The sequence below is a fragment of the Nematostella vectensis genome, chromosome 13, assembly GCF_932526225.1.
Source record: "Nematostella vectensis chromosome 13, jaNemVect1.1, whole genome shotgun sequence".
In the NCBI taxonomy this organism is placed as follows: domain Eukaryota; kingdom Metazoa; phylum Cnidaria; class Anthozoa; order Actiniaria; family Edwardsiidae; genus Nematostella; species Nematostella vectensis.
In genome coordinates this window covers 1,202,507-1,226,338 of record NC_064046.1, presented here as the reverse complement: position 1 = coordinate 1,226,338, position 23,832 = coordinate 1,202,507, and the positions used below count along the sequence as shown (strand labels likewise).

Here is a 23,832-nt window from a genome sequence, read left to right as displayed (position 1 = left end):
GTACATTTGCGATATGGTTCGGTTTGGCTTATTTTTACTTTCTGGAATTAACCGGGGGTTTTACCTATTTTTGTTTAGTTACTTTATTCCACTTAATTTTCGCGACGTCAAAATTTCGCGATTTTGCGATGACGATACTTCGCGACACTCTATTTTCGCGATTTTCATATTTTCGTAAAAACCAGATCACTTTATATTCGCGATTTCGCGATTTTAGAATAATAATATCAAGCAAAACAAGTGGAATAAAATGTGCTGTAATCATCAAAACTGAAACAATTTGTAACAAAAAGATGCAAGGGCAATTTTAGTTGTTTGCTCAATATTTGCTAATCCCTCTTATTACCACCCCCCCCCCCCCCCCATTCCTCGAGACTATAGCTGCTCATATAAAGAGGCCTATAAAGCTCTTGGAATTAAGGACATGTATGTAAAGAAGAAGAAAATTTGATGATAGTGGTATGTGAGGCGTAAATGCACTCAAGGCTCCGTAGTACCGACGAATATAATCAAGACTTTCTAACAATAGTACTTTTTCCTAAAGGATTAAAATCTTGCGTCATAGTAGGATATGTGTAATAATCCGGCAGAAGAATGCCCGTGGATAGATATCATCATCATATCATCATGTGACCTAATAATTTTATAGCCCGTGATCAAAAGTAGCTTTAAGTGCTTATTCCTCACGAGTATAAAAAAAATTGAAAGAGTGTTTGGTCTAGTTTATGGTTGCTATTTTGACTCTCGATTTTTTGTTTATAGTTTCTTTGTATGATTGGCCGGTGATAGATCTACGTCAAACTTTTGAGGTGTGAAACGACAATACTCTAATGACTCATTGTGCTTAGTAGCACTAGTTATCGATCAACGGTGGCCTCAAAGTCACAAGGAAGTTCTAGTGCGAATGGTTCCTAGAATTTGTCCTCTTTGGACCGTCATAAGTTGCAATTGGTACAAAGCTTAAGCTACACCGAGTGTTTGTTTTCTCGTGGCTAATTATGCCCTTGACGCTTATTTACGAGTGCGTCGAGTAGAGAATGTCGAAGCAAGACCCCTTCAAGCTATACCTCGTCCGTATTTCACCGTGTTGTCGCTCTGTTTGGCTTTATCTCCTTCAGGTAAGTAAGATGGAGTTTAAATACAACCTAAGCACATCCATGTTATTGCCTTAGCGCTCACGACAACCACATATGAGATACTCGGTCCTATATCGAAGATCACTTAGACATGCACGGAATATCTAATCGATTTTCGATTATTCGCACCATTTGTGAGTATTTTAACGTTATGTAAACAAACCGGAGAGCAAATGCTATTTCCTGATGAATTCGTAACTGCCGTTTGTATTTATCGAACATTCATCGCCGATACATTTAAATAACCTTTCCAACACATTATAAAATTTGAGTTTGGTTTTGATATTTGAATTAAAATATGACCAGAGAGTATAAGCAATCAAATACAGGCATTTCACATTTCACAGCGGTAAATACTTTTAATTTAAATCCAAATCTACCATTAAAACACGGATTTGCTAAAACTATATTTTTGTAGAATGATTTACCGGTTGAGCTGATCGATGTGGATATTTTTGAGGGAGAGCACAAGAACTCAAAATTCATGGCCATGAATCCTCACCAGGAAGTCCCGGTATTGGTTGATGGAAAAACCATTATCTATGAAGGGTAAGTCGTGATATAGGAATAGCGCGGGTCGCGCTGAAACCTTAGGGAACCCATTTGATTGCAGATGATAAGATGATGACTCCTGTCATGCAGGGTCAGTCTCTCAGACAATAATAGAAATGCGTCCTAGTCTATTTGAATATAACAGATACTTAATATTGAATTTATCCATTTCTCGAGCCTTTATCCATAATTCAAAAATTGATTATTTCAGCCATGGAATATTTTTCTCAAATTTAGAATTCAGTAAATTTTATTTTCCAAGCGGATGCAATTATCCAGCAGTGCGTTGAAAGTTTACATAGGGATTTCTTGAGCTAACAACTCAAACCGTTACCGTTTGCATTTCGCTTTTATCAATTACGAAGTGTCAAAAAAGTGTCTGATGGACTTCAACGTATAATGTTTTTGGTGCCCTAACTTTAGAAATATCTCTGTAAAAGGACATTTATGTCTTGTTCAGGCGCGCTATTTTGTTGTTGTTGTCTATTGATCACTAGGGCGAAGACAACGCAAGTTAAATAAATTAGATACGAGTGGCGGATTCCGGTTATATATTAAAGAGGGGTTTGATATATGAAAAAAACTGTACCATAGTCTTCAAATCCCTGAATCCGCCAACTGGGGCCTTTTCCCAAGGGCATACAACAAACACCCCTTACCGAAACACGTTAAAATGGAATATTTCGTCGTTTGAATATGTTCTGATGCCGAAATATCCATTTTAAAAGTTGCTGGGGAAAATTTATCTGTTCCTTTTTCCCAGGAGGTACCATTCCACATGAATAATTGCCCGGATAACCGATCGGGACGTTTTTTTTTTTTTTTTTCATCAAGCATTCGCTCCAGCGCCCCCCAAAAATATCCCCAGCACAACTAGTTCGACTCCACAAATTTGTCAGCGGAACCATTCGGGATGATTTTCTCCCAACAACCGAGGGCTCATATATCTTCACAGCTAGCAAAGAAAATGGCTGCGGAACAGATATTTTGCTGAACGATTCGTTTTGTGTCTTTGTTTTCCCAGCGCGTAGCTAGGCGTTTACAAAAGAGTTGCTAAGCTAAATTATAAACCACGAAATTCTCCAAAATTTGTCTGAAATGTGCCTTGTTTTGCGACCGCTCTTCGCGTTAGAAAACTCACGTTCCCTACGAAAAGTCACGTTCCCTAATTTCAGCTCCTACCCCGTGACCGTAGCGCGCGAACAGTCCCCGACGCGCTTGCTAAAACATGCCTATCCTGCCCTTGGCCCAGCGTGTAATATACACTATACTATCATTCGGACTCCTCTAGTGTACACTCCACCATCCATTTATTCTGCTTTCTCTATTGTTGCCTTTAGGATAGCGATATTGCGTTATCTCGCTCAGAAGTACACCAATTTCGCTGGTTGGGGCTCAACCTTAGAGCAGAGGTCTGAGGTATTATCCGTGATGCATTGGGGGAGCACTACCCTACACAGGTAAAGAGCATTGTAGCATCCGGGTACTCGAACCTTGGTAACCCTTTGGTTTGCGTCATACAATTCCTGTATTTTTGTCCCCAATAAATCGAGCCCTCGATCACTCGAATCAGAAGCATTTCCCTTTGATTTGTGTCATACATTCACTGCATTTTTGCCCTCAATAACTCGAACCCTCAATAACTCGCAAAATCAAATTTATATTGGGATTGCGTCACACATTCCCTATATATCTGCCCTCAGTAATTCAAACCCTCAAAGACTCGGATGCAAGATCAATTTCCATTGAAATTGCAACAGTCATTTGATAACTCCAATAACCCGTGCACACCCCCCCCCCCCCCCCCCATTTCTGTCTGCTCAATTGGATAGTTCGATATCCAGTCGAAGGCTATTGATAGGCGTTTCCAGATAGTGCTCCCAAAAAGCCAGAAAAGTGCTCCCAAAAAGTGCTTAAAACTGCTCCAAAATCAAAAAGGGCTCAAATAGTGCTCATTGGCGAAAAGAAAATTACCGTATATTTTTAAGACAATTTAGAGATAAGTGTTTTAATTAAAATTTGAATAAAAGAAAGAATATTGCTTTTATTATATACATGCATTAGAGTATCTTATATTGTTGTCCATTAACGGGTAAACCACATTTTAGTGTATAACAACTAAAACTGTATTATAAATGACTTTGTTCTCTTTTGTGTTTGTTTACCTTTGTTACTAAAAACAATGTTCATTTACAAACATCACCAATGTCAATAATGTCAAACCTGATAACAGACCTTAACTATAACAATTTCCTGACGAGAAATAATTACAATAAATGTAAAACAAGATAACATAGCAAACAGATCTTCTAGATAAGGCATTCTAGTATTGTAATGAACTCCACAGGCTACTCAATATTTGTTACCAAAGCACAGCCTACCTATTAAAATGTCGAAATCACCAGTCTTACAGTCTTAGCCTAGTTGAGATAGTATTATTTGTAGTTAAGGAAACTAGAATTTCTATATAAGACAACAAAATCTAGTAACTTGGGTTAAAAAAAAGCTAGAAGTTGACTTACCAAAAAAGTGCTCTCTGATCAAAATAGTGCTCCCAAACCCAAATTACGCTAAAATAGTGCCGAGCACAATTTGGAAAGGCCTAGCTATTGAAATATGTAGGTGATGACCCGATGTGTAGTTTGTAAAATAAACTCCATGAACGATCCAAGAAGAAAAAAAATTCTGGTGATACAAATTTCTAGATCCTGTTAAGTAGGAATGGGATGGGCGCTAAACAGACAGCTGTTAATTCCCCAGTCTCCTACGCAGTCGTCATATGACATGCTTTTCACAGAATGCGCTCGACAGGACGTCAGAACGAATGCATGAAGGACAAATAATTCCATTGCATTTTTTTTTATTTTTTTGCGTTGGTTGCGTTGTGTTTCAGAGTCCTCGGCTATCGTCATGTCTATCCACACTTCGTGGAAAAATACCACTTGAAGTCACACGAAGACACCGAAAAATTGGTAGAACAAGGTGCGCACGAACTCACCAAGCAACTAGAAGTACTAGAAAGTCATTACTTAAAGAAGAACCCATTTCTTTGCGGCAAGGAACTCACGGTAGCGGATACATACGTGGCAACAGTGTTGTGTCAAGCAGAATGGGTGAATTTGGAAATACCGAGTTTATGGCCTAGGGTCTTCGCGTGGTTTACCAAAGTAAAAAGTCAACCCAAGTGGTACATTGTTCACGAGCAGCATGACATGTTCCTACACAAACTAGCGAAATGTCACGACGAGTTGTGAGGAACGAACAATTAATTTGATTTGGTGTTAAAGGGGAAATGTCACTCATCCCGTGATGCATTGCTGACTTGCCCTTTCCTCTCCTCAACTTCCCGTTTATACATAATAGCTGCGACGGATGCTAATAAGTCGGGATTTCACTTGTTATCTTTTACCAAGTACCGACCGTGCAAATAGCGCAATCTCCAGCCATCATTGCTGGGACCGCAGCGGTCAAGAGAAATGCTATTTCAGGTCCAAACAATGCCAGAAATGTGGGCTGTTTCTACCAGCAATGACCAGCAAAGTTCGTTTGCACGGAGTTTAAGTGTCTTTATCTAGAAATGTACCGTATAATTCACATGATTGACACAATTGACAGCTTTTGATACTTGTGAAAACAATGTAATTCGAATTGTGTTGCCATAGAAATCGCACGACAGCAATGCATCATGGGTTGAGAAGATCACTAAAATAACGGACAAGAAAATAAATGAACAAAGAACGTCTGATAGCTAAATTCCTAGCTATATTTATAAGTTGACAGGCTTTTTGAGCAACTGCCTTAAGATGCAGATAATTGTGGTTTTTGAAGTAAAATGAAATTAATTGACAAAGAATGTTCTAGCTATATTTATAAACTAAGGGAGCGGTCATTAATTACTGGTGGTGCCCCCCCCCCAACACCACATTTTTATATTCAATAATTATATCTCTTTAAAACCACAGAGACTTGATATGCATACTGAGTGTAGCTGAATATAACCTTTACTAAAATATAGATAAGCTAGCATGGCAATTTTTTCCTATTTAATTTAAGTATGAATCTTCACTTTCCCTAGTTTAAAAGTGACACAGAGATAAACAACAAATACCGGTGTCGCTAGATAACGACTACGTCGTCGACGACATTAGCAAAGACATTCTAGAATTTGCAGCATTTTAAAGTGTCCGTTTTGTTCAACTGATTAGAACGGGCAGCTTTGTCTGTCAACCATGAGATGGATTCCCAAAATTTATTTATATAAAAACAAGATACAATAGTAGGTATACAATAGTAGGAAACATTGTGAACTGAATAAAATTCACATTTGAACAATGACTCTCTTGCTCAGTATTCAGACTTAGATTCGGCGCCCAAAAATTGGACCTCCCCTAAATCGGCGCCCAAAAAAACATAGCCTCCCCCCTACATATTTGCCGCCCCCCCAGTAATAAATGACCGCTCCCTAAATACTTATGGCAAAAGTAACAAACATGTAGATAAAGATGGTAATATTAAAAACAAGAAAAGGTTGTGGTCTAAGGAGATTACTAAAGTTATGAACAGGAAAATAAATGGAGAATGTTGAACCTATATTGCTATATTTATAATTGCTATATTTATAAATTGAAAAGCTTATGACACAAATTAGATCTAGGTAATGGTGGTAGCATTATATTAAAAACCAGAAAAGAAAAATGAAATAAGGATAGTCGCATGCTCAGGATTAGGAGGGGACGTGAAGGCATGAAATGAATAAAAGTGCACATGGAAATCTTGAAAACTCGTAAGTTTCAAAGGGTGGGCTGTACACGCATGCGTCACAGGGAGCTCACCTCTACGGTTTGAATAATGTTAGAGTTGTTTTTTAGCTTTGCGTGGTTGATTATTTTTAGTGCGTTTGAATCTCGTGTACTTTTTCGGCGCACGGTGCTTTCTTTCGTTGGTTAGCGGTCTTAACGGGCCGTCTCGACTGCGAAATGGCTTCCGTGTCACGACATACCAGGTATCTCGTGACACGGAAGCCATTTCGAAATCGAGACGGCCGTTAGACCGCTAACCAATGAGAGAGCGCCAGAAAGCACCGGGCGCCGAAAAAGTAGACAAGAGATACAAACGCACACACGCACTAAAAATAATCAATAACGCAATGCTAATAAAACAACTTCAACTTTATTCAAACCGTAGAGGTGAGCTCCCTGTGCATCCCTGTGCATGCGTTCTAGATAATGCTTTATTTTCTATCAGGGGGGGGGGGGGGGGCTGAACTGAAAATAACAAGGTGGAGTGTCTCGGCGGTCACAAGCTCGCGAAAACCCTGAATACTTTGCGGTCGCTCTTCTATTCAAATTCCATTAAATACTGATAACGTAATGGCATCATGTAAGCAAATGTATCAGTTGCCGCAAGTGTGTCCATCAAAGCACAGTCGCGCCCTACAGGTTTACATCCAGGGGTGTTCAGGGCATGTGACTTGCCACTTGACTTGCTTTGAGCAAACTGTTCATAGCCACCCAATATAGCCGCGCCCTCCCCTCCCCCACCTGTTTACTCATGGCTCACCATTTGACCATGCACAACAGGGGTAACTCTCCGTACCTTAATTTGCTAAAGAGAAAACAAATAGAATAATGAACCAATTTTGCGGCTGAAAAGGCATGGATGTGACATGACGGAAAAACCCTGAATATGCGCACTTCGAAGAGATGAAGAAAGAAGATAAAATTTCTTACAATGACCATAGTTTCCTTGTATTCCGGACTGAGTTTCACTTTTCGAAACACATATAACATGAGGGGGAAAATGCACATACCCAGCTTTTGGCTTTTTTTTTCCTTGATCATCCTTGCGCTATGTATGGGCTCAGGGACCAAAAGCTCAAATTTCAATGATACTTTACAAAAAGTCGCATCAATTTATAAAAGACGCATTTGATATTTTTTTGATATTACTCACTTAGTAATTAGGGGAATTTTCCGACTTTTTTTAGTGTGAAATGAGCTTATTGGAAACGTCAAGTCATGTTTTTCCGTCATGTCCATGGATGTACGACCCATGGGACCTTGATTGCTTGCATTAGAAAAAAAGATTCGTGGATGTGTTTAATAATACGAGTACATGAATTGGATATAATTTAGAAAGTATACAATACCTTAGCTGTCTAAGGCTGTCTTGACGATGTTCCTTAGTGACAATTTCCAATACAATGCTTTTAAAGGCCGCGAAATATTTATTTATAAGCAATATTTAAAGAGGCAGTCGCACCGGTAGCGGTATTTTTCAAGAATGCTACCGTCACCGACCCAGCACAGAGAAAAACTACTGGACACTATCTAAAAGCTGTTTGATTGTCTTTTTGTTAGTGAATTCCGCGCGATGCAAACGGATTTGACATCTACATACTCTTTCAGCCGTCTTTTTCGCTCTCTCTCGAAATGACGATTCCACGGTGTATTTAACGGTGTTAATTTGACGTGCGACTGCCCCTAAGCAGGCCAAAAGCTGGTTTAGATAGAGGCCTGCGTTAAAAATATCAAGATATTTGTTGTCTCGCTGGCCTATTGCGTACAATTTCGCAAAGAAATACTTTGCGTGGACATTTTAACCTGATGCTAACAGCATTATTTCTCAATATAAAAAAAATTATAAAAAAAGTTCTTAAAATTGCTACAAGGCACGTCACGCCTCTACGTCGTGTTCGGACAAATATTATGCACAAAAGAATAGAGTCGACTCCTAAGCCAGGTTAAGCCTTTTTGAACAAATGTCGAGAATCTTGGCTTTTGCGATAGTGCACTCGCAATGAATAGCATGGATTAAGATCTAGATATTGCTGATTTTTTTCATGGATATATTGTAGCGCCTCAATGACAGCTAGAAAGCCCGTATTATCGTAACGCTACGCCTCAGCTACAAAGTTTATAAATATGATACTAGTGTCCAGGCACACAGCACGGCCAGAGCAGAGAGTGTTGGGACTGTGCCTGGAGAGCGTGATTGGCCGTCGTCAGGGTCCACGATTGTGTGATCACAGCCGATGCAGTCAGGGCATTCCCGGCATACCCCGGCGTCCTTGCGTCTGGATGAGTATAACGCTGTGGCGCGATTTTCTGGAAAGAAGAATTAAGAATTAGGAGCGTTGACTCTTAACCACGCGCGTGGTTTCCAAAGGATGATGAAGAATAAATATAAAAATAACGAATATAGAAAAGGAATTCAGATAAAATATTAGAGAATACAGACACGGCTTTTACAACACGACTTTACTGCTTCTAATAAAATCAATAAAGAGGGCGCAAAAATAAACCCAATCAGAATCAAAACGCAACCAGATGTGAGACAGCACCTGGGTTTAAGGTTTAGAGGCCACACGTTTGATTGTAGAATAAGTAGGAATATATCCCTGGGTTTACAAATTTTACATATCTATAGCAGCCTGCTAACTAAACGATAACGATATACACACATAACAAATACCTTGCGCACATGTGTACAGACCTGCGCACATTCAAACATGCACTGCGCATATACATACACGTCTGCGCACGTACATACAGATTTGCGCAAACACACGCCTACCCAAACTCAAACACGCACTGCGTACACAAAATAACGTCTTTGTACACTAAAACACGCACTGTCGCATACATACACGCACTGCGCGCACACATAAATACGTCTAAGCCCCTATATACCAACCTGCGCACATTCAAACACGCATGAACACGTCTGCGCATAGATATGCAGACCTGCGTTTACACTAAAACTAAATAAGCAAAAATAAAACTAAATATAAATAAATACGTCTGCGCTTATATATACCGACCATACAGTACACCAACATACAGTACACGCACTGCGTGCTTACAAAACGCTCAGCGCATATACACTACGCGCACACATAGACACACTGCGCGCATAAAAAAACACGCACTGCGCGCATAAAAAAACACGCACTGCGCGCATAAAAAAACACGCACTGCGCAAATAAAAACACGCATTTTGCACATTTATTCACGCACTACGCACATATAAAATGCACTTCGCACATGAAAACACACACTGCATGCGCAAGTAATGCATTGCGCACATTCACTCGCAAGAGATGGGTGCTAATCCTTCAATACACATACCTACTCACGCGCATTTGTTTTATCTGAGTTACTTTGCATGTGATAAACAAGTCAATACTGAAAAAAAAATTGTCTTACAATCGCCCGACAACTGAAAAGTAAAATGTTTTCGTTTTTCTGGTTTAAAGATTGATTGACTGAATAGTCGATGATGTAAATTAGTACCATGGAAATACCCTCTACGTGGCCCTAGTGAAATAATATTCACTATGATTTTCTTCTTCGCAATATCACGGCTGGGTCTTAAGCGTACAATAATTGAGACACGGTTTATGTTGCAAATGGTACTTTATTTTCGTAATAATCTGCGCGCATTTACGTCGCCAGTACTATATTTGGTAAAGTAATCAACTCTGTAATTTACAATTTATTGCGGTTCACGAAAAATGCAAAATCACAAAATGATTTATTAGTTTATAGCGATGTAAAAATACTGAGAAATTCCGAGTGGGAGTGTGTGGGTTTCCTGTGATCTAACCCTAACCCTATCCAAATATTTCCTGGACCGGATAATGGCAACTTGCTTACACTTTATCAAAGAGTACTAATAATCACTATTGCCATGAATTACGGTAATACGATTATATAGACTGGTCGCTAGGTCAAGGTCACAGAATGTGTATTGCGCAATAAGGTTCATCCACTGTCACCATAGCAACCAGCCCACTCCTCATAACGGCCAGACCGGCAATGACCCTAAAGGGCCACCTTAACTTGACCCCGGATTGCACCAACTGTCCGTCCGCTCCGAGAATGTTCAGCTCGCCGGTCAATATGATCGTGTCGCACAGTAGATATCGATAGTCGTAGAGCATCCGGGTCCCGACCAGATAGATGTGTCCGGACAGAGGGTCCAAGGCTATACGCTGGAAGTCCAGCTTGGGTTTAAAGTAAAAAAGCTGTTGTCCGGTGTGGTCGAATGTCTGGATCGCCATGTCGTCTGAACGGAGCGACGTGGCCCCACACACGACCACAACCTCGTCCCCGCATGTGAAATGCTTCGGATACGAGATCTCGTTTACCGGAAATGACGTCAGATGCTTACCAGTGGCATCGTGGACGAACACGCGGTTACCAATCGCTGTGCCGACGGCCAGGCAAAGTATGAGCGCCTTCCTGGTCACAGCATAAAGATGGTACTGGCCCCAGTAGCCTCGCAACTCGGGCTCGTCAATCAGGTCGCCGTGAGCGTTGAATATAGAGATGGGCCGAGAGGGCTCCGAGCCAATCCCGAGACAGCTCCCGATGTATATTCGATCGTCTTGGTCAGTACCGACCATCCAGCGAGCGTTTTTGTGACGGCGCGTTGCCGCGCTGAATGTAAACAGCATCTTAGCGTCGGAGCTAAAGACGGTGACGTCATTCAAGGAGTCTATGATTAGAATTTCATCTTTTGTGTTGACGGCTACTGCACATGAGTAAGGCGTCTTGCGCTCGAACTCCACGCAGGTCTGACACTTATCACGCATGCGCCAGTCATCTATCGGGTGCGCAGCTCCCTTGTCCGTGATTACCACAGGGATACCGAGCTCTTGGCCTGATCCTAGTCTACCTTCAGTGATCATTAGGTATCGCCAAACTATGTAGTTGACAAAGTGGAACTTTTCTAACAAACGTCGCCATTTACCTCCGTTTAGCTTCTTGGTCAGTAGCGACTTGATTCCCGATGGAGTCTCGAGTTTCTTAGAGCAGATCCACTTGACGCATTCCAGCGCGTTCATGTGGGAGACGAATTCCTTACAGAGTTGCTGGGCTTGGTGGGCGCATGCGCGGTCAAGATAGGAGAGTATAACCGCTGACAGCCACAGGCGCGCTCGACGAACCTGTCATCATGTGTGTATAAGTAGAGATTAATTACATGATACATCGATGGGTAAGGGTACAAGATAGAGGTTATCATCATGACGATTATGGTGACGATACATTTGCGATCATAATGAGGAGGGTAGCAAATATCATGATGATGATGATGATGATGATTATCTTGATGAGTATCTCATGAAAACAACGATGCTGGTGTACTTTACGGTAATGATTTTGATGTTGATAATAAAAATAATGATTTTGATGACAATGATTGTGATGACAATAATGATAGTGATATGATGATGGTGGTGAAGACGATAGTGGTGATGATGATGATGATGATGATGATGATGGTGGTGATCATGATGATGATGATGGTGGTGATGATGATGGTGGTGATGATGATGAAGTTGATAATGATGGTTATGATGGTGGAGATGATGATGATGGTGATAATGAAGATGGTGATGGTGGCGGTGGCGGTGGTGGTGGTGGCGGTGGTGGTGGTGGCGGTGGTGGTGGTGGCGGCGGCGGCGGCGGTGGTGGTGGTGGTGGTGATGATGATGATGAAGTTGATAATGATGGTTATGATGGTGGAGATGATGATGATGGTGATAATGAAGATGGTATAAGTTCTGTCTGCGGGTGCGTTCACAAAGGCTCTTTCTGTGTTTTAGTTTAGTTTCGTTACCTGTTTAGAAAATGATGTGACTTGGGATGTTTCCCCCCTGGGTAGAGATCGCATCATTCTCTTAGCTTTTCGAAACTTCTCTGTCGCTTCTTTATACCTTGACAAGGAAATCCTCCTAAAATTCCGCCCATGGGGACCCGGGTAGGCGGAGTCCTGGGTGTTCTTAGCAGTACTGTCAGGGGAAGGGGCGAGGGGGTGGTCTTCCTCGTCTTCAGTGGCGGTCAGATCATTCTCTGGGGTGCACAGAGTCGCACGAAAACTATCATAATAATCAGCTCCATTGATCGACTCGCAACCCCCCGACCGCCTGAATGAGCTACTTGACATTCTCTTCGCCCGCGACTTCATTTCGACCATCTCGATCTCGACAACCGCCTTAGAAACGCTCTCCTTGGAGACAGCCTTATAATGCAGCGAGTTGTTTTGAAACAGATTAGCAGGTCTTGTCGGTGTTCCGTGTTTCGACCCACACCACACGGTCGATCCATTTGGCGAGCTTTCTTCGCGTTGCAATAACGGCCTCGAGGTATCGAGCACATCGTGTTCGCTGCACTCGCTCAAAACACCGCTTGCCCTAGACTCGCTTGCAAACTCTTCGCCCTCACACTCCTTGACACCGTCAGTTAATACGGTTATTCCCTCCTGGATCAGCCAAAAGCAGTGAAAATAATCCTCACCCCATTTCCCCCAGCTCTCAGCGGCCTTACTAAACGTGTCATCCACTTTCTCGCACTCGTAAGCGACCGATTCCATGAACTGTTCTCTGTTCTTGTAAAGCAGTAATGCACACGCCAGATCCACAACCTCAAAATCAACTTGTGTTGTCTCCGCCATCTTAGCTGCACCTTCTTCCTTCATCTTAACTTCAAACAACAGGGCCAAAATAGCCTTTGTGCGACAGCAGCCGTGTATGACGGTATTAATCGCTAATTAGCAAAGTGCGTTTTCCCGAAACGCAAAACACCTTAGGAACAAACGTTGCGAAACAAAAATACATCCGGAAAATATTCATTGCAAGCTCATCATCGCGGCAGAGATTTCATCTCGATAATCCGTACTCTCTAACCCCCAACCTCTGCGCATTTCTTCAGGTTTCCAATGCACTGAAGTCGGCACTGCCCAGTGTGAACTGAGAACTTTAAAAATCGATTAATGTTTGACATCACGGGCATTTCTGGGGTAATCTATAAATTCCTCTCAGGTGTGTGGACCACAAAGAATTCAAGCGACTAAAAGGTGATAAATCTGTAAGGGCGAAAAAGGTGTTAAGGACGTGCCTAAATAAATCAGACCACGACAGCTGCACCGGCAAACGAGCAGATTCCAAAACTACTTGGAGACGGGCGCCTAGGAGGACGCTTTCGATGGAAAAAAGAAGTATATTTAGGCTGAAATCCGAGTAGATGTCAAAATGTTAAAAGCTCTGTTTTGATTCTCAAAGGAAAGAAGAAGACACATGTGTTAATTCCATCTACGAAACGCCAGATATTTCGTTATTACAGTGAATATCGAATAGATAAGAGAACAAAATTCACGGGGAGCGAAACAAAAGATTTAATAACGTTTCCTCTTCAGCCTTTAAATTAAAGAGACTCAGTTTCGTCGACTTCCGCCGACAATAAACATTCATTGTTTCTTGCGCCGCATGATAAATTCCCACCCCAAAAAGTCACCGCGTTTTTATCAAAGTTGTGCTAAACCAATTTCTATAACTATCACTTTAGTCTTTCTTATAACTCGTCTCGCCTTTCATCGAGAAACAATTAAAACCAGATTTTGGGAATGTTTTCTAATCGAAACGCCATTAGAGCTATTATACTATCCATGGTGAAAAACACGGGTTGTAATTAAAAGAGCCTTCCCCCGCGGGAATTATGCGATAAGAATCGATTTTTCTACGCTTATTTTGCCTACAATCCAAATAGTGAGTGGTGGTACAATTTGTCTCGAAGGGCGCCAAACCGAAGACGAATGGGTCGTAATGATATAGGCATAAATGGAACAAGTATAGTATCTGCGGTAATGGAAGTGGTTGCCATGTTTTGGTTTTAAAGATGTAATTAAGATAAATCAAAACACTGATAGGAGAATTTTAACTTGGCAAAACAAGAAAACAGTGTAGATGATGTAGAGGAAAGTAAAACACATAACAAACAACATCAAGCACGTAATCGATATCATTGATGATTTTACTGTAAATAATGGAGGAAATCCTATTCTTACAGCTTTAATTGGAAATGACAATAAAACACAACATCACATAGGTTCATATTCCATTACTAACATATTTAAGCTGTTATCTTATTTTCATGAATTTTTTTCAGATCACAAAAAAACAAATTCGTTATGCTTTGTTTTTCCCTTTGAATTGTACTCTTGATCACGGTAAAACTAAATATAACTCCAAGGAGACGAAACATTAGACCAGATGAAAGGTAATCGAGACAGTTAATTGGATCTTTGTAAACAAAAAACACGGAGAGAACTGATTGATGAGTTTCGTTTAAGGTTTCCATATTTTGGTAACGGGCAAGGCCTTATAGGTCAAACAGTGTTTGCTTAGAGCACGGTAAAACAAAATATAATTCCAAGGACACGAAACATTAGACCAGATGAGAGGTGATCGAGCTAATTGGATCTTGTAAACAACACACACGGAGAGAATTGATTGATGAGTTTCATTGAAGGTTTCCATATTTTGCCTAACGGGTAAGGTCAAACAGTGTTTACAATCCGCCCTCGGTTAGCCCCCGCACACGTTATACAATGAAAATAAGCCAACACTCTTTTCTTCATCTGATCGGTATGATAGCTCACACAAAGCTCAATGTACGTCCGCTAAAACATCGATACGATAGCCCACACTCAGGTAATACTGTGAACCAAGCCTAAATTCTCTTCTCTACATGTGATCGGTACGATAACGCCAACACTCAGGCCAGGCGTAGCAGTCTCCTTCACGTAAGATTGGTATGATAACTCTTCTCACGCAACTCCCGCAATCTAACATGATGTTTCCCAGGCACTCTTGGTGGTCGGGGGAAAGTTGCCATGATAAAAACCCCAGTGCCACGATAAAAACCCCAGTGCCACGATAAAAACCCCAGTGCCACGATAAAAACCCCAGTGCCATGATAAAAACCTCAGTGCCATGATAAAAACCCCAGTGACATGATAAAAACCCCAGTGCCATGATAAAAACCCCAGTGCCATGATAAAAACCCCAGTGCCATGATAAAAACCCCAGTGACATGATAAAAACCCCAGTGCCACGATAAAAACCCCAGTGCCACGATAAAAACCCCAGTGCCACGATAAAAACCCCAGTGCCACGATAAAAACCCCAGTGCCACGATAAAAACCCCAGTGCCACGATAAAAACCCCAGTGACATGATAAAAACCCCAGTGCCATGATAAAAACCCAGTGCCATGATAAAAACCCCAGTGCCATGATAAAAATCTCAGTGCCATGATAAAAACCCCAGTGCCATGATAAAAACCCCAGTGCCATGATAAAAACCCAGTGCCATGATAAAAACCCCAGTGCCATGATAAAAACCCCAGTGCCATGATAAAAACCTCAGTGCCACGATAAAAACCCCAGTGCCACGATAAAAACCCCAGTGCCATGATAAAGACCCCAGTGCCATGATAAAAACCCCAGTGCCATGATAAAAATCCCAGTGCCATGATAAAAACCCCAGTGCCATGATAAAAACCTCAGTGCCATGATAAAAACCCCAGTGCCATGATAAAAACCCCAGTGCCATGATAAAAACCTCAGTGCCATGAAAAAAAACCCAGTGCCATGATAAAGACCCCAGTGCCATGATAAAAACCCCAGTGCCATGATAAAAACCCCAGTGCCATGATAAAAACCCCAGTGACATGATAAAAACCCCAGTGCCATGATAAAAACCCCAGTGCCATGATAAAAACCCCAGTGCAATGATAAAAACCCCAGTGCCACGATAAAAACCTCAGTGCCATGATAAAAACCTCAGTGCCATGATAAAAACCCCAGTGCCATGATAAAAACCCCAGTGCCATGATAAAAACCTCAGTGCCATGTTAAAAACCCCAGTGCCATGATAAAAACTTCAGTGTCATGATAAAAACCCCAGTGCCATGATAAAAACCCCAGTGCCATGATAAAAACCTCAGTGCCATGAAAAAAAACCCAGTGCCATGAAAAAAAAAACCCAGTGCCATGAAAAAAAAAACCCAGTGCCATGATAAAAACCCCAGTGCCATTATAAAAACCTCAGTGCCATGAAAAAAAACCCAGTGCCATGATAAAAACCCCAGTGCCATGATAAAAACCCCAGTGCCATGAAAAAAAAAAACCCAGTGCCATGATGAATACCTGGAGCGTAGTAGTCGTAGACCGCCGCGGGTACCGCCTGCACTTTTCCAGTGGCGTAGGCGCGCTGATAGCGGATCTGCACGCACGTCTTACTTTTGGTGATCTGTCAAAAACGCGACGAGAGGACGATTAAACGGACAGGGGAAGAAGGGGACCAGAAATCGGACAGGAGTCGAGCAGCAAAATAAGATGAATGGTAAAATAAAATAAAAACAATAAGCAATATTCGTCGATAAAAAGAGGATAGGGAAAAGAAAAAAAGGACAGTCGTTAAGCAGTCGTTTGAAAGCGACAACTATAGAAACATAATCGTTCATTTAACGCATCCTCAGGGGAATTACGCGCGAAGACAAAAGAAAGAAGGTAAAAAAGGCAAACAAAAAGGCAAACATTAAACACCAAAAAGGCAAACATTAAATACCAAAAAGGCAAACATTAAACACCAAAAAGGCAAACATTAAACACCAAAAAGGCAAACATTAAACACCAAAAAGGCAAACATTAAACACCAAAAAGGCAAACATTAAACACCAAAGGAAAGCCAAAAGCTTCTTTACCATAGCAACTCACCGTATCGAAGTAGACCACTGTCTTGCGGGTCTCGTCTTCCACGCGCTTGACAGAGTTCTGCTTGTCGACCAGCAGCTGAAATTAACACATAGTACTCGAATTACCATTGGTTAATAGCGACCGCGTGACACAACAAGCCAATTCTATTGGCTAAAACTAGCCAAGTCATACATTATACGCGTGTTGCCATTGGCTGAGAGCGACCGCGTGGCATATTGTACGCGTGCTGTCATTGGCTGAGAGCGACCGCGAGGCATATTGTACGCGTGCTGCCATTGGCTGAGAGCGACCGCGAGGCATATTGTACGCGTGCTGCCATTGGCTGAGAGCGACCGCGTGGCATATTGTACGCGTGCTGCCATTGGCTGAGAGCGACCGCGAGGCATATTGTACGCGTGCTGCCATTGGCTGAGAGCGACTGCGTAGCATAATTGTACGCGTGCTGCCATTGGCCGAGAGCGACCGCGTGGCATATTGTACGCGTGCTGCCATTGGCTGAGAGCGACCGCGAGGCCCATTGTACGCGTGCTGCCATTGGCTGAGAGCGACCACGTGTCATATTGTACGCGAGGTGCCATTTGCTAGTGACCATATACTACTCCTACTATGGTGGTAAAAAAATCAAATGTACCATATAAACACAGAGGTAAATATATAAAACACATAAAACTACATATCTTTAAAAAAAAATATTCTTTTTACGGCATGTTCTGTACTAATCTCATCAGGAGCATTCTGTTTTGGTAGAAAGGTTCAAAGGGGGGGGGTTAAATGGAGCTTTATTAAAAATATATGAATCCCTTTTATCTAAATGTTGTAAATATCTTAACGCTCCACATGGCATGATAAACGACTGTCACTCTTGCATGGGATTGAACACTGCAATTTGAAAACGCCTCATTTTTGCCAGATAGCGATCACGTGTAGCCGTTACCTTAGCAACTGACTCCCTATCCGGTGTGAAGCCAGAGAAGACGCCAAGTTCCATGACCGCCATGTTTGACCCGTCGCCTTCACCTCCCCACACTGCGCACGCTCGAGTCTCCATGTCATACTTGCCCTCGGATAACACCTACAAGCAAACAATCACGTGACATGTCACACAACGCCTACAAGCAAACAATCACGTGACATGTCACACAACGTCTACAAGCAAACAATCACGTGACATGTCACACAACGCCTACAAGTAAAAAAACATAACTTGTCACATAACACCTGAAAGTAAAAAATCACGTGACACCTACAAGTAAAAATCACGTGACTTGTCACAACACCTACAAGTAAAAAATCACGGCACATATCACACTATTCCTGCAGACAATCACGTGACATGTGTTACACGTGTGACACAACACACACAAACCCTCGAGACAAATAAAATTACTTTACAAGACGGAGGTTACTTGAAATGCCGTCGCAGTTTTGTTTTAAAAATGATACTGCGTGTTATTGAATGATTTGAAGACGTAACATGACCTCCATACAGTACATCTCACCTCGATGGTGAAGTTGAAATTGGCCTCGACAGGCGGTTTGTCCACGTGGTAGGACACGCCCACTTGGACAATCCCGATACCACGACCCTTTCCTGTGATGCGCAACGAGCCCTCGACCTTGGTAATCTGGACACGAAGCATCGATAAGGGAATATTAGTATACACTCTAACGAGCCCTCGACCTTGGTAATCTGGACACGAAGCATCGATAAGGGAATATTAGTATACACTCTAACGAGCCTTCGACCTTGGTAATCTGGACACGAAGCATCGATAAGGGAATATTAGTATACACTCTAACGAGCCTTCGACCTTTGTAATCTGGACACGAAGCATCGATAAGGGAATATTAGTATACACTCTAACGAGCCTTCGACCTTGGTAATCTGGACACGAAGCATCGATAAGGGAATATTAGTATACACTCTAACGAGCCTTCGACCTTGGTAATCTGGACACGAAGCATCGATAAGGGAATATTAGTATACACTCTAACGAGCCTTCGACCTTGGTAATCTGGACACGAAGCATCGATAAGGGAATATTAGTATACACTATAACGAGCCTTCGACCTTGGTAATCTGGACACGAAGCATCGATAAGGGAATATTAGTATACACTATAACGAGCCTTCGACCTTGGTAATCTGGACACGAAGCATCGATAAGGGAATATTAGTATACACTATAACGAGCCTTCGACCTTGGTAATCTGGACACGAAGCATCGATAAGGGAATATTAGTATACACTATAACGAGCCTTCGACCTTGGTAATCTGGACACGAAGCATCGGTAAGGGAATATTAGTATACACTGTTAAGAGCCTCCGACCTTGCTAATCCGAACACAAGGCGTCGTTTAAGGATTATTAGTATACACTGTTACGAGCCTTCGACCTTGGTAATCCGAACACGAAGTATTGATAAGGGATTATTGGTATACACTCTAACGAGCCTTCGACCTTGGTAATATGACAACAAAGCATTGGTTATAAGGGCTCTTCTGTGAATACACAAGCTTTCACAGCAGAATTCACGCGATACTTACATCAGCTTCTTGCAGGATCATGGAATTCGCCGCGTTGACAGTGAAGGTTTTGCTGAATGTATTATCGTCTGTGTTTGTGAGCGTCACAGTGTAGTCCATAGAAGGTGAATAGATGAAGGAGGCAAACTCAGACATGGCCTGTATACCGACCACTGTATCCTGAAAAAAGCAAGGTATGTAACACAGTGAGCCTGGTTATAACGGGCAAGGGGATAGAATGTGAATAGTTGATATGTCAGATATGAATATCCACCAATCTTGAAAATCGATTAATAGAAAGAAAACAGTGTTCGCTTTCGCGCACCATTTTATAAAAAAATCAAAGACCAAAGTAAAGAACAATGCAAAACGGCCTTTTCCACATTAGTGCTCACCCCCCTCAGCAAATTAATATACGCCCAAGTCAAGGAAAAGCAGAAAAAAGAGCGACGGATTAACACTGGGTTTCTATGTCATCAAAGCTATAAAAGGTAGAGATAGGCAATTGCCTTCTGAATGCGCTAAGCGACAGGGCATTTCGGGATCTCGGAGAAGAACCATATATTGTAGAACACGCCGCTGGTAGGGGCTCTCCAAGTGCAATAGATAAAGTACCTGAGTAGATGAGTCCCATATATTGTAGAACACGCCGCTGGTAGGGCTCTCCCAGTGCAATAGATAAAGTACCTGAGTAGATGAGTCCCATATATAATAGAACACGCCGCTGGTAGGGGCTCTCCCAGTGCAATAGATAAAGCACCTGAGTAGAGGAGTCCCATATATTATAGAACACGCCGCTGGTAGGAGCTCTCCCAGTGCAATAGATAAAGTACCTGAGTAGATGAGTCCCATATATTGTAGAACACGCCGCTGGTAGGGGCTCTCCCAGTGCAATAGATAAAGTACCTGAGTAGATGAGTCCCATATATTATAGAACACGCCGCTGGTAGGGGCTCTCCCAGTGCAATAGATAAAGTACCTGAGTAGAGGAGTCCCATATATTATAGAACACGCCGCTGGTAGGAGCTCTCCCAGTGCAATAGATAAAGTACCCGAGTAGATGAGTCCCATATATTATAGAACACGCCGCTGGTAGGGGCTCTCCCAGTGCAATAGATAAAGTACCTGAGTAGACGAGTACCATATATTATAGAACACGCCGCTGGTAGGGGCTCTCCCAGTGCAATAGATAAAGTACCTGAGTAGAGGAGTCCCATATATTATAGAACACGCCGCTGGTAGGAGCTCTCCCAGTGCAATAGATAAAGTACCCGAGTAGACGAGTACCATATATAATAGAACACGCCGCTGGTAGGGGCTCTCCCAGTGCAATAGATAAAGTACCTGAGTAGACGAGTACCCTCCCAACGAGTTCCTCTGCTGGGACAGCCATCGCACCACAGGGAGCCCGGTCTGCACGTCTTTATTATGCCCAATGGCGAGGAGGGCGTAAGCCGTGATCTCGATGTCCGCTGACCTGGGTCTGTAGTACGGGCGTGAAGGGCCGGCTAGTTTGTCTTGTTTGCCGTCAGTCCAGTACATCGTACCATCTGAAAGAACGCGCAGGGAATGTCAGTTGCGAACTAAAAACCCCCTTTAAATCATTGCAAATTTTGACCCATTCTACAATAAAAACCGCTCCATTTTATCACTAAAGCATGAAATAATAAAAGGATTATATGCCAAAATGATCAGATAATTCAATAAACAAAAATGTCACGCAAGGCGAATCCAATACAGTGTCACGCAAGTCGAAACAGTGTTACGCAAGTCACGCAATTTTTCAGTTGGAACATCACGCTGTCACGCAATCAATATATAACAGGTCGTCACAGAATTCTACCAGCTCTTGTGGCGCACCTTTGACTGTTGCAAGCCCCGTCAGCGCTGTCCTGGCCTTACTAAGCGACCTGCTGTTTGTAAGCGCCATGGCGTAGGTACAAATAGCCAGGGTGTAGGCGTCTTGTTTGCTGATCACGGATTGGAGATTGGTCTCGAGGTAGCGAAGGGCGTTGGCTTGGGCGGATATGGCCCCCTGATGGACGTAGGGGTACTTATTAGGTATGTTAACATATTATCGCTTATCATCATCATCGCCATCAGAAGCAGTATCATTGAATTCATCATTTAGAAACACAACACTCGTCAACAGACTTTCTCATCAAGATAAGATTTGCGACGACACCGGGGGGGGGGGGGGGGGGGGGGAGCTCGTCCCAGATCCCAAACTTTTTCACTTCGTCTCCGTGCACAAGCAGCCCGGTAGCCCGGTATAAGAGCCTGGGCTATCATTAATAACATCCTATTGATCATATAAAATTCATAAAAACAGCATCATCATCATATTTATCATCATCAGCAGCATCATCCTTGTCATAATATCCATCGTATACATCTCATCATAATCATCATCACCCTCATCATCACTGTCAACATAGCCGTTGTTAACAGCAACAAGAATGTTCAATGACAAGCAACGGCAGCATTGCCCACATACCTTGTCCTGACTCTTGGCCTCCGCCAGGGCAATCACGACGAAAGCAGTGAGAGCAATCTCGCTCTGCAGCCCTCCCTAAAACGAACACGGAATGGAACCCACTTGAAGCGTCTTTATCAGTGGCCATACAGCCCTCCCTAAAACAAACCCTCCCTTAAACGAGCACGGAATGTAACTATCACTCGAAGGCTCTTTATCACTAGCCCTACAAACCTTCCTAAAACAAATCATCCCTAAAACAAACCACCCAGAAAACAAACCCTTCTTAAAACAGACCATCCCTAAAACAAATACAGAATGGAACTATCACTTGAAGTGAACAATTGCGCAAGGGAAAACCCATGCCATAGACCCATTAAGCCCTGTGGTGGTTATTCTGTACCTTGAGATAGGAGCTGTGCATTGGGCCCAGGGGAAACCCATGCCATAGACCCATTAAGCCTTGTGGTGGTTATTCTGTACCTTGAGATAGGAGCTGTGTACGGTGCCTACTTTAGGGAAGGCACCAGACGGAGATTGTTTGGAGACCATCCAAAATATGCTTTGATCCAGGGCTTTCTCGTCTATGTAAATGTACTTTCGCGCCTGAGCAAACGACTTTACCACGAAGGCCGTCAACCTGTAGATAAACACTATAAGTATCTAATGGACTCTAGGTAAATTATAATGCACAATGGGTAAATTACAATGCATGATATGCAAATTTCAATGCACTATTGGTAAATTGCAATGCACCAGGGGTAAATTACAATGCACCATGGGTAAATTCTGAGTGAAGATGACAATGACAGCATATAATTTTAAAAAGGCTTAATGTAAAAGCAAAACTTATCAAAGTATCAGAGTATTCAACCATTTTCATTGTCAAATACTTTATTAATTTTAAATTAATTTATTTTTGAATTGGTAAATTTCTGGCCCGACTAACAATGCTTGTTACATCATGTTGCGTCACCCTGTAAACCTATACAATGGAGTTGGCAGGTAATATGGATGACGTTGGCGGCAGGGAAAAAAAAGATTTAAATGAGTTTGGTACACTTCAGCTGTATTCACCAAAACATGACTTAAAAACTCCAGTTTGATGGTTTATTGTGGAAGCGGACGTTTGTTCTGCAAACTTGACTGGATACTGACTGGATAGTATTAGTAATGTCCTTAGGCTAAGTTCAAACGTCATATTATCAATTAGCCGTATTCAATGCAAATTAATGCAAATAAATCAAGTGCATTGTTTTATCCTCATTTGCATGCATTTACATTGAATACAGCTCAGGGATAATACGAGTTTATTTTTATCTGTTTTTAGTATAATATTTGATTACTCCATTGATACGAGTCTAGAATTAGCAGCCATGCAATAACACATTCCTTTCTATCTGCCTAGCTGCCATTGCTACCTTCGTCCTCCCTAGACCAGTCGACCTCCCTACACATACCACATGCTTCCCTCTTTGTCTCTCTCGCCAAACGCACTGTATGACCCCTCTGGGTGACGGTATGTCTGCTCCCTCTGGTAACCTAGCAACAAAAAAGATTACGTCACTACTGTATGACC

The 23,832-nt window shown here is 42.2% G+C and overlaps 3 protein-coding genes across 4 annotated transcripts in view; 1 reads left to right on the top strand and 2 right to left on the bottom strand.

Annotated features, from left to right (window-relative positions):
- The first annotated feature begins 702 nt into the window (after positions 1-702).
- On the top strand, positions 703-6,278 carry LOC5500519 (glutathione S-transferase theta-1). Its single transcript, XM_001621902.3, has 4 exons — positions 703-1,118; positions 1,555-1,685; positions 3,029-3,148; positions 4,582-6,278. Exons 1-4 carry the CDS (start codon positions 1,038-1,040, stop codon positions 4,940-4,942), a joined length of 693 nt encoding a protein of 230 aa, XP_001621952.1. The 5' UTR covers positions 703-1,037; the 3' UTR covers positions 4,943-6,278.
- Positions 6,279-7,773: 1,495 nt separating this feature from the next.
- Positions 7,774-23,832, bottom strand: part of LOC5504126 (CD109 antigen) — a 47,733-nt gene continuing 31,674 nt past the window's right edge. The window contains exons 27-37 of one of the 2 annotated variants that reach the window (XM_048721250.1): positions 23,714-23,795; positions 22,737-22,893; positions 22,275-22,349; positions 21,638-21,812; positions 21,122-21,327; positions 19,799-19,957; positions 18,751-18,876; positions 18,186-18,323; positions 17,252-17,326; positions 16,682-16,784; positions 7,774-8,794 (exon numbers count right to left, since the gene is read on the bottom strand). In XM_048721250.1, coding sequence (XP_048577207.1) covers positions 8,604-8,794; positions 16,682-16,784; positions 17,252-17,326; positions 18,186-18,323; positions 18,751-18,876; positions 19,799-19,957; positions 21,122-21,327; positions 21,638-21,812; positions 22,275-22,349; positions 22,737-22,893; positions 23,714-23,795 — 1,487 coding nt within the window. In that variant the 3' untranslated portion in view covers positions 7,774-8,603. Of the gene's footprint in view, positions 8,795-16,681; positions 16,785-17,251; positions 17,327-18,185; positions 18,324-18,750; positions 18,877-19,484; positions 19,527-19,798; positions 19,958-21,121; positions 21,328-21,637; positions 21,813-22,274; positions 22,350-22,736; positions 22,894-23,713; positions 23,796-23,832 lie in introns of those variants that run through there. The other variant, XM_048721251.1, reaches the window with a different exon arrangement.
- Positions 9,936-16,653, bottom strand: LOC116607019. The gene is made up of 2 exons (XM_048721253.1): positions 12,315-16,653; positions 9,936-11,640 (listed from the first exon to the last, which is right to left on the bottom strand). The coding sequence occupies exons 1-2, from the start codon at positions 13,170-13,172 to the stop codon at positions 10,426-10,428; spliced, it is 2,073 nt and encodes a 690-aa protein (XP_048577210.1). The 5' UTR covers positions 13,173-16,653; the 3' UTR covers positions 9,936-10,425.

Excerpts from the sequence above, each read along its gene's own strand:
- LOC5500519 (XM_001621902.3), top strand. The coding sequence starts at position 1,038 with ATGTCGAAGCAAGACCCCTTCAAGCTATACCTCGTCCGTATTTCACCG. Across the intron at positions 1,119-1,554 it reads TTTGGCTTTATCTCCTTCAG|AATGATTTACCGGTTGAGCT; the intron begins GTAAGTAAGATG and ends ATATTTTTGTAG. Across the intron at positions 3,149-4,581 it reads GGGAGCACTACCCTACACAG|AGTCCTCGGCTATCGTCATG; the intron begins GTAAAGAGCATT and ends GTTGTGTTTCAG.
- LOC116607019 (XM_048721253.1), bottom strand. The coding sequence starts at position 13,172 with ATGAAGGAAGAAGGTGCAGCTAAGATGGCGGAGACAACACAAGTTGAT. Across the intron at positions 11,641-12,314 it reads TCACATCATTTTCTAAACAG|GTTCGTCGAGCGCGCCTGTG; the intron begins GTAACGAAACTA and ends ACATGATGACAG.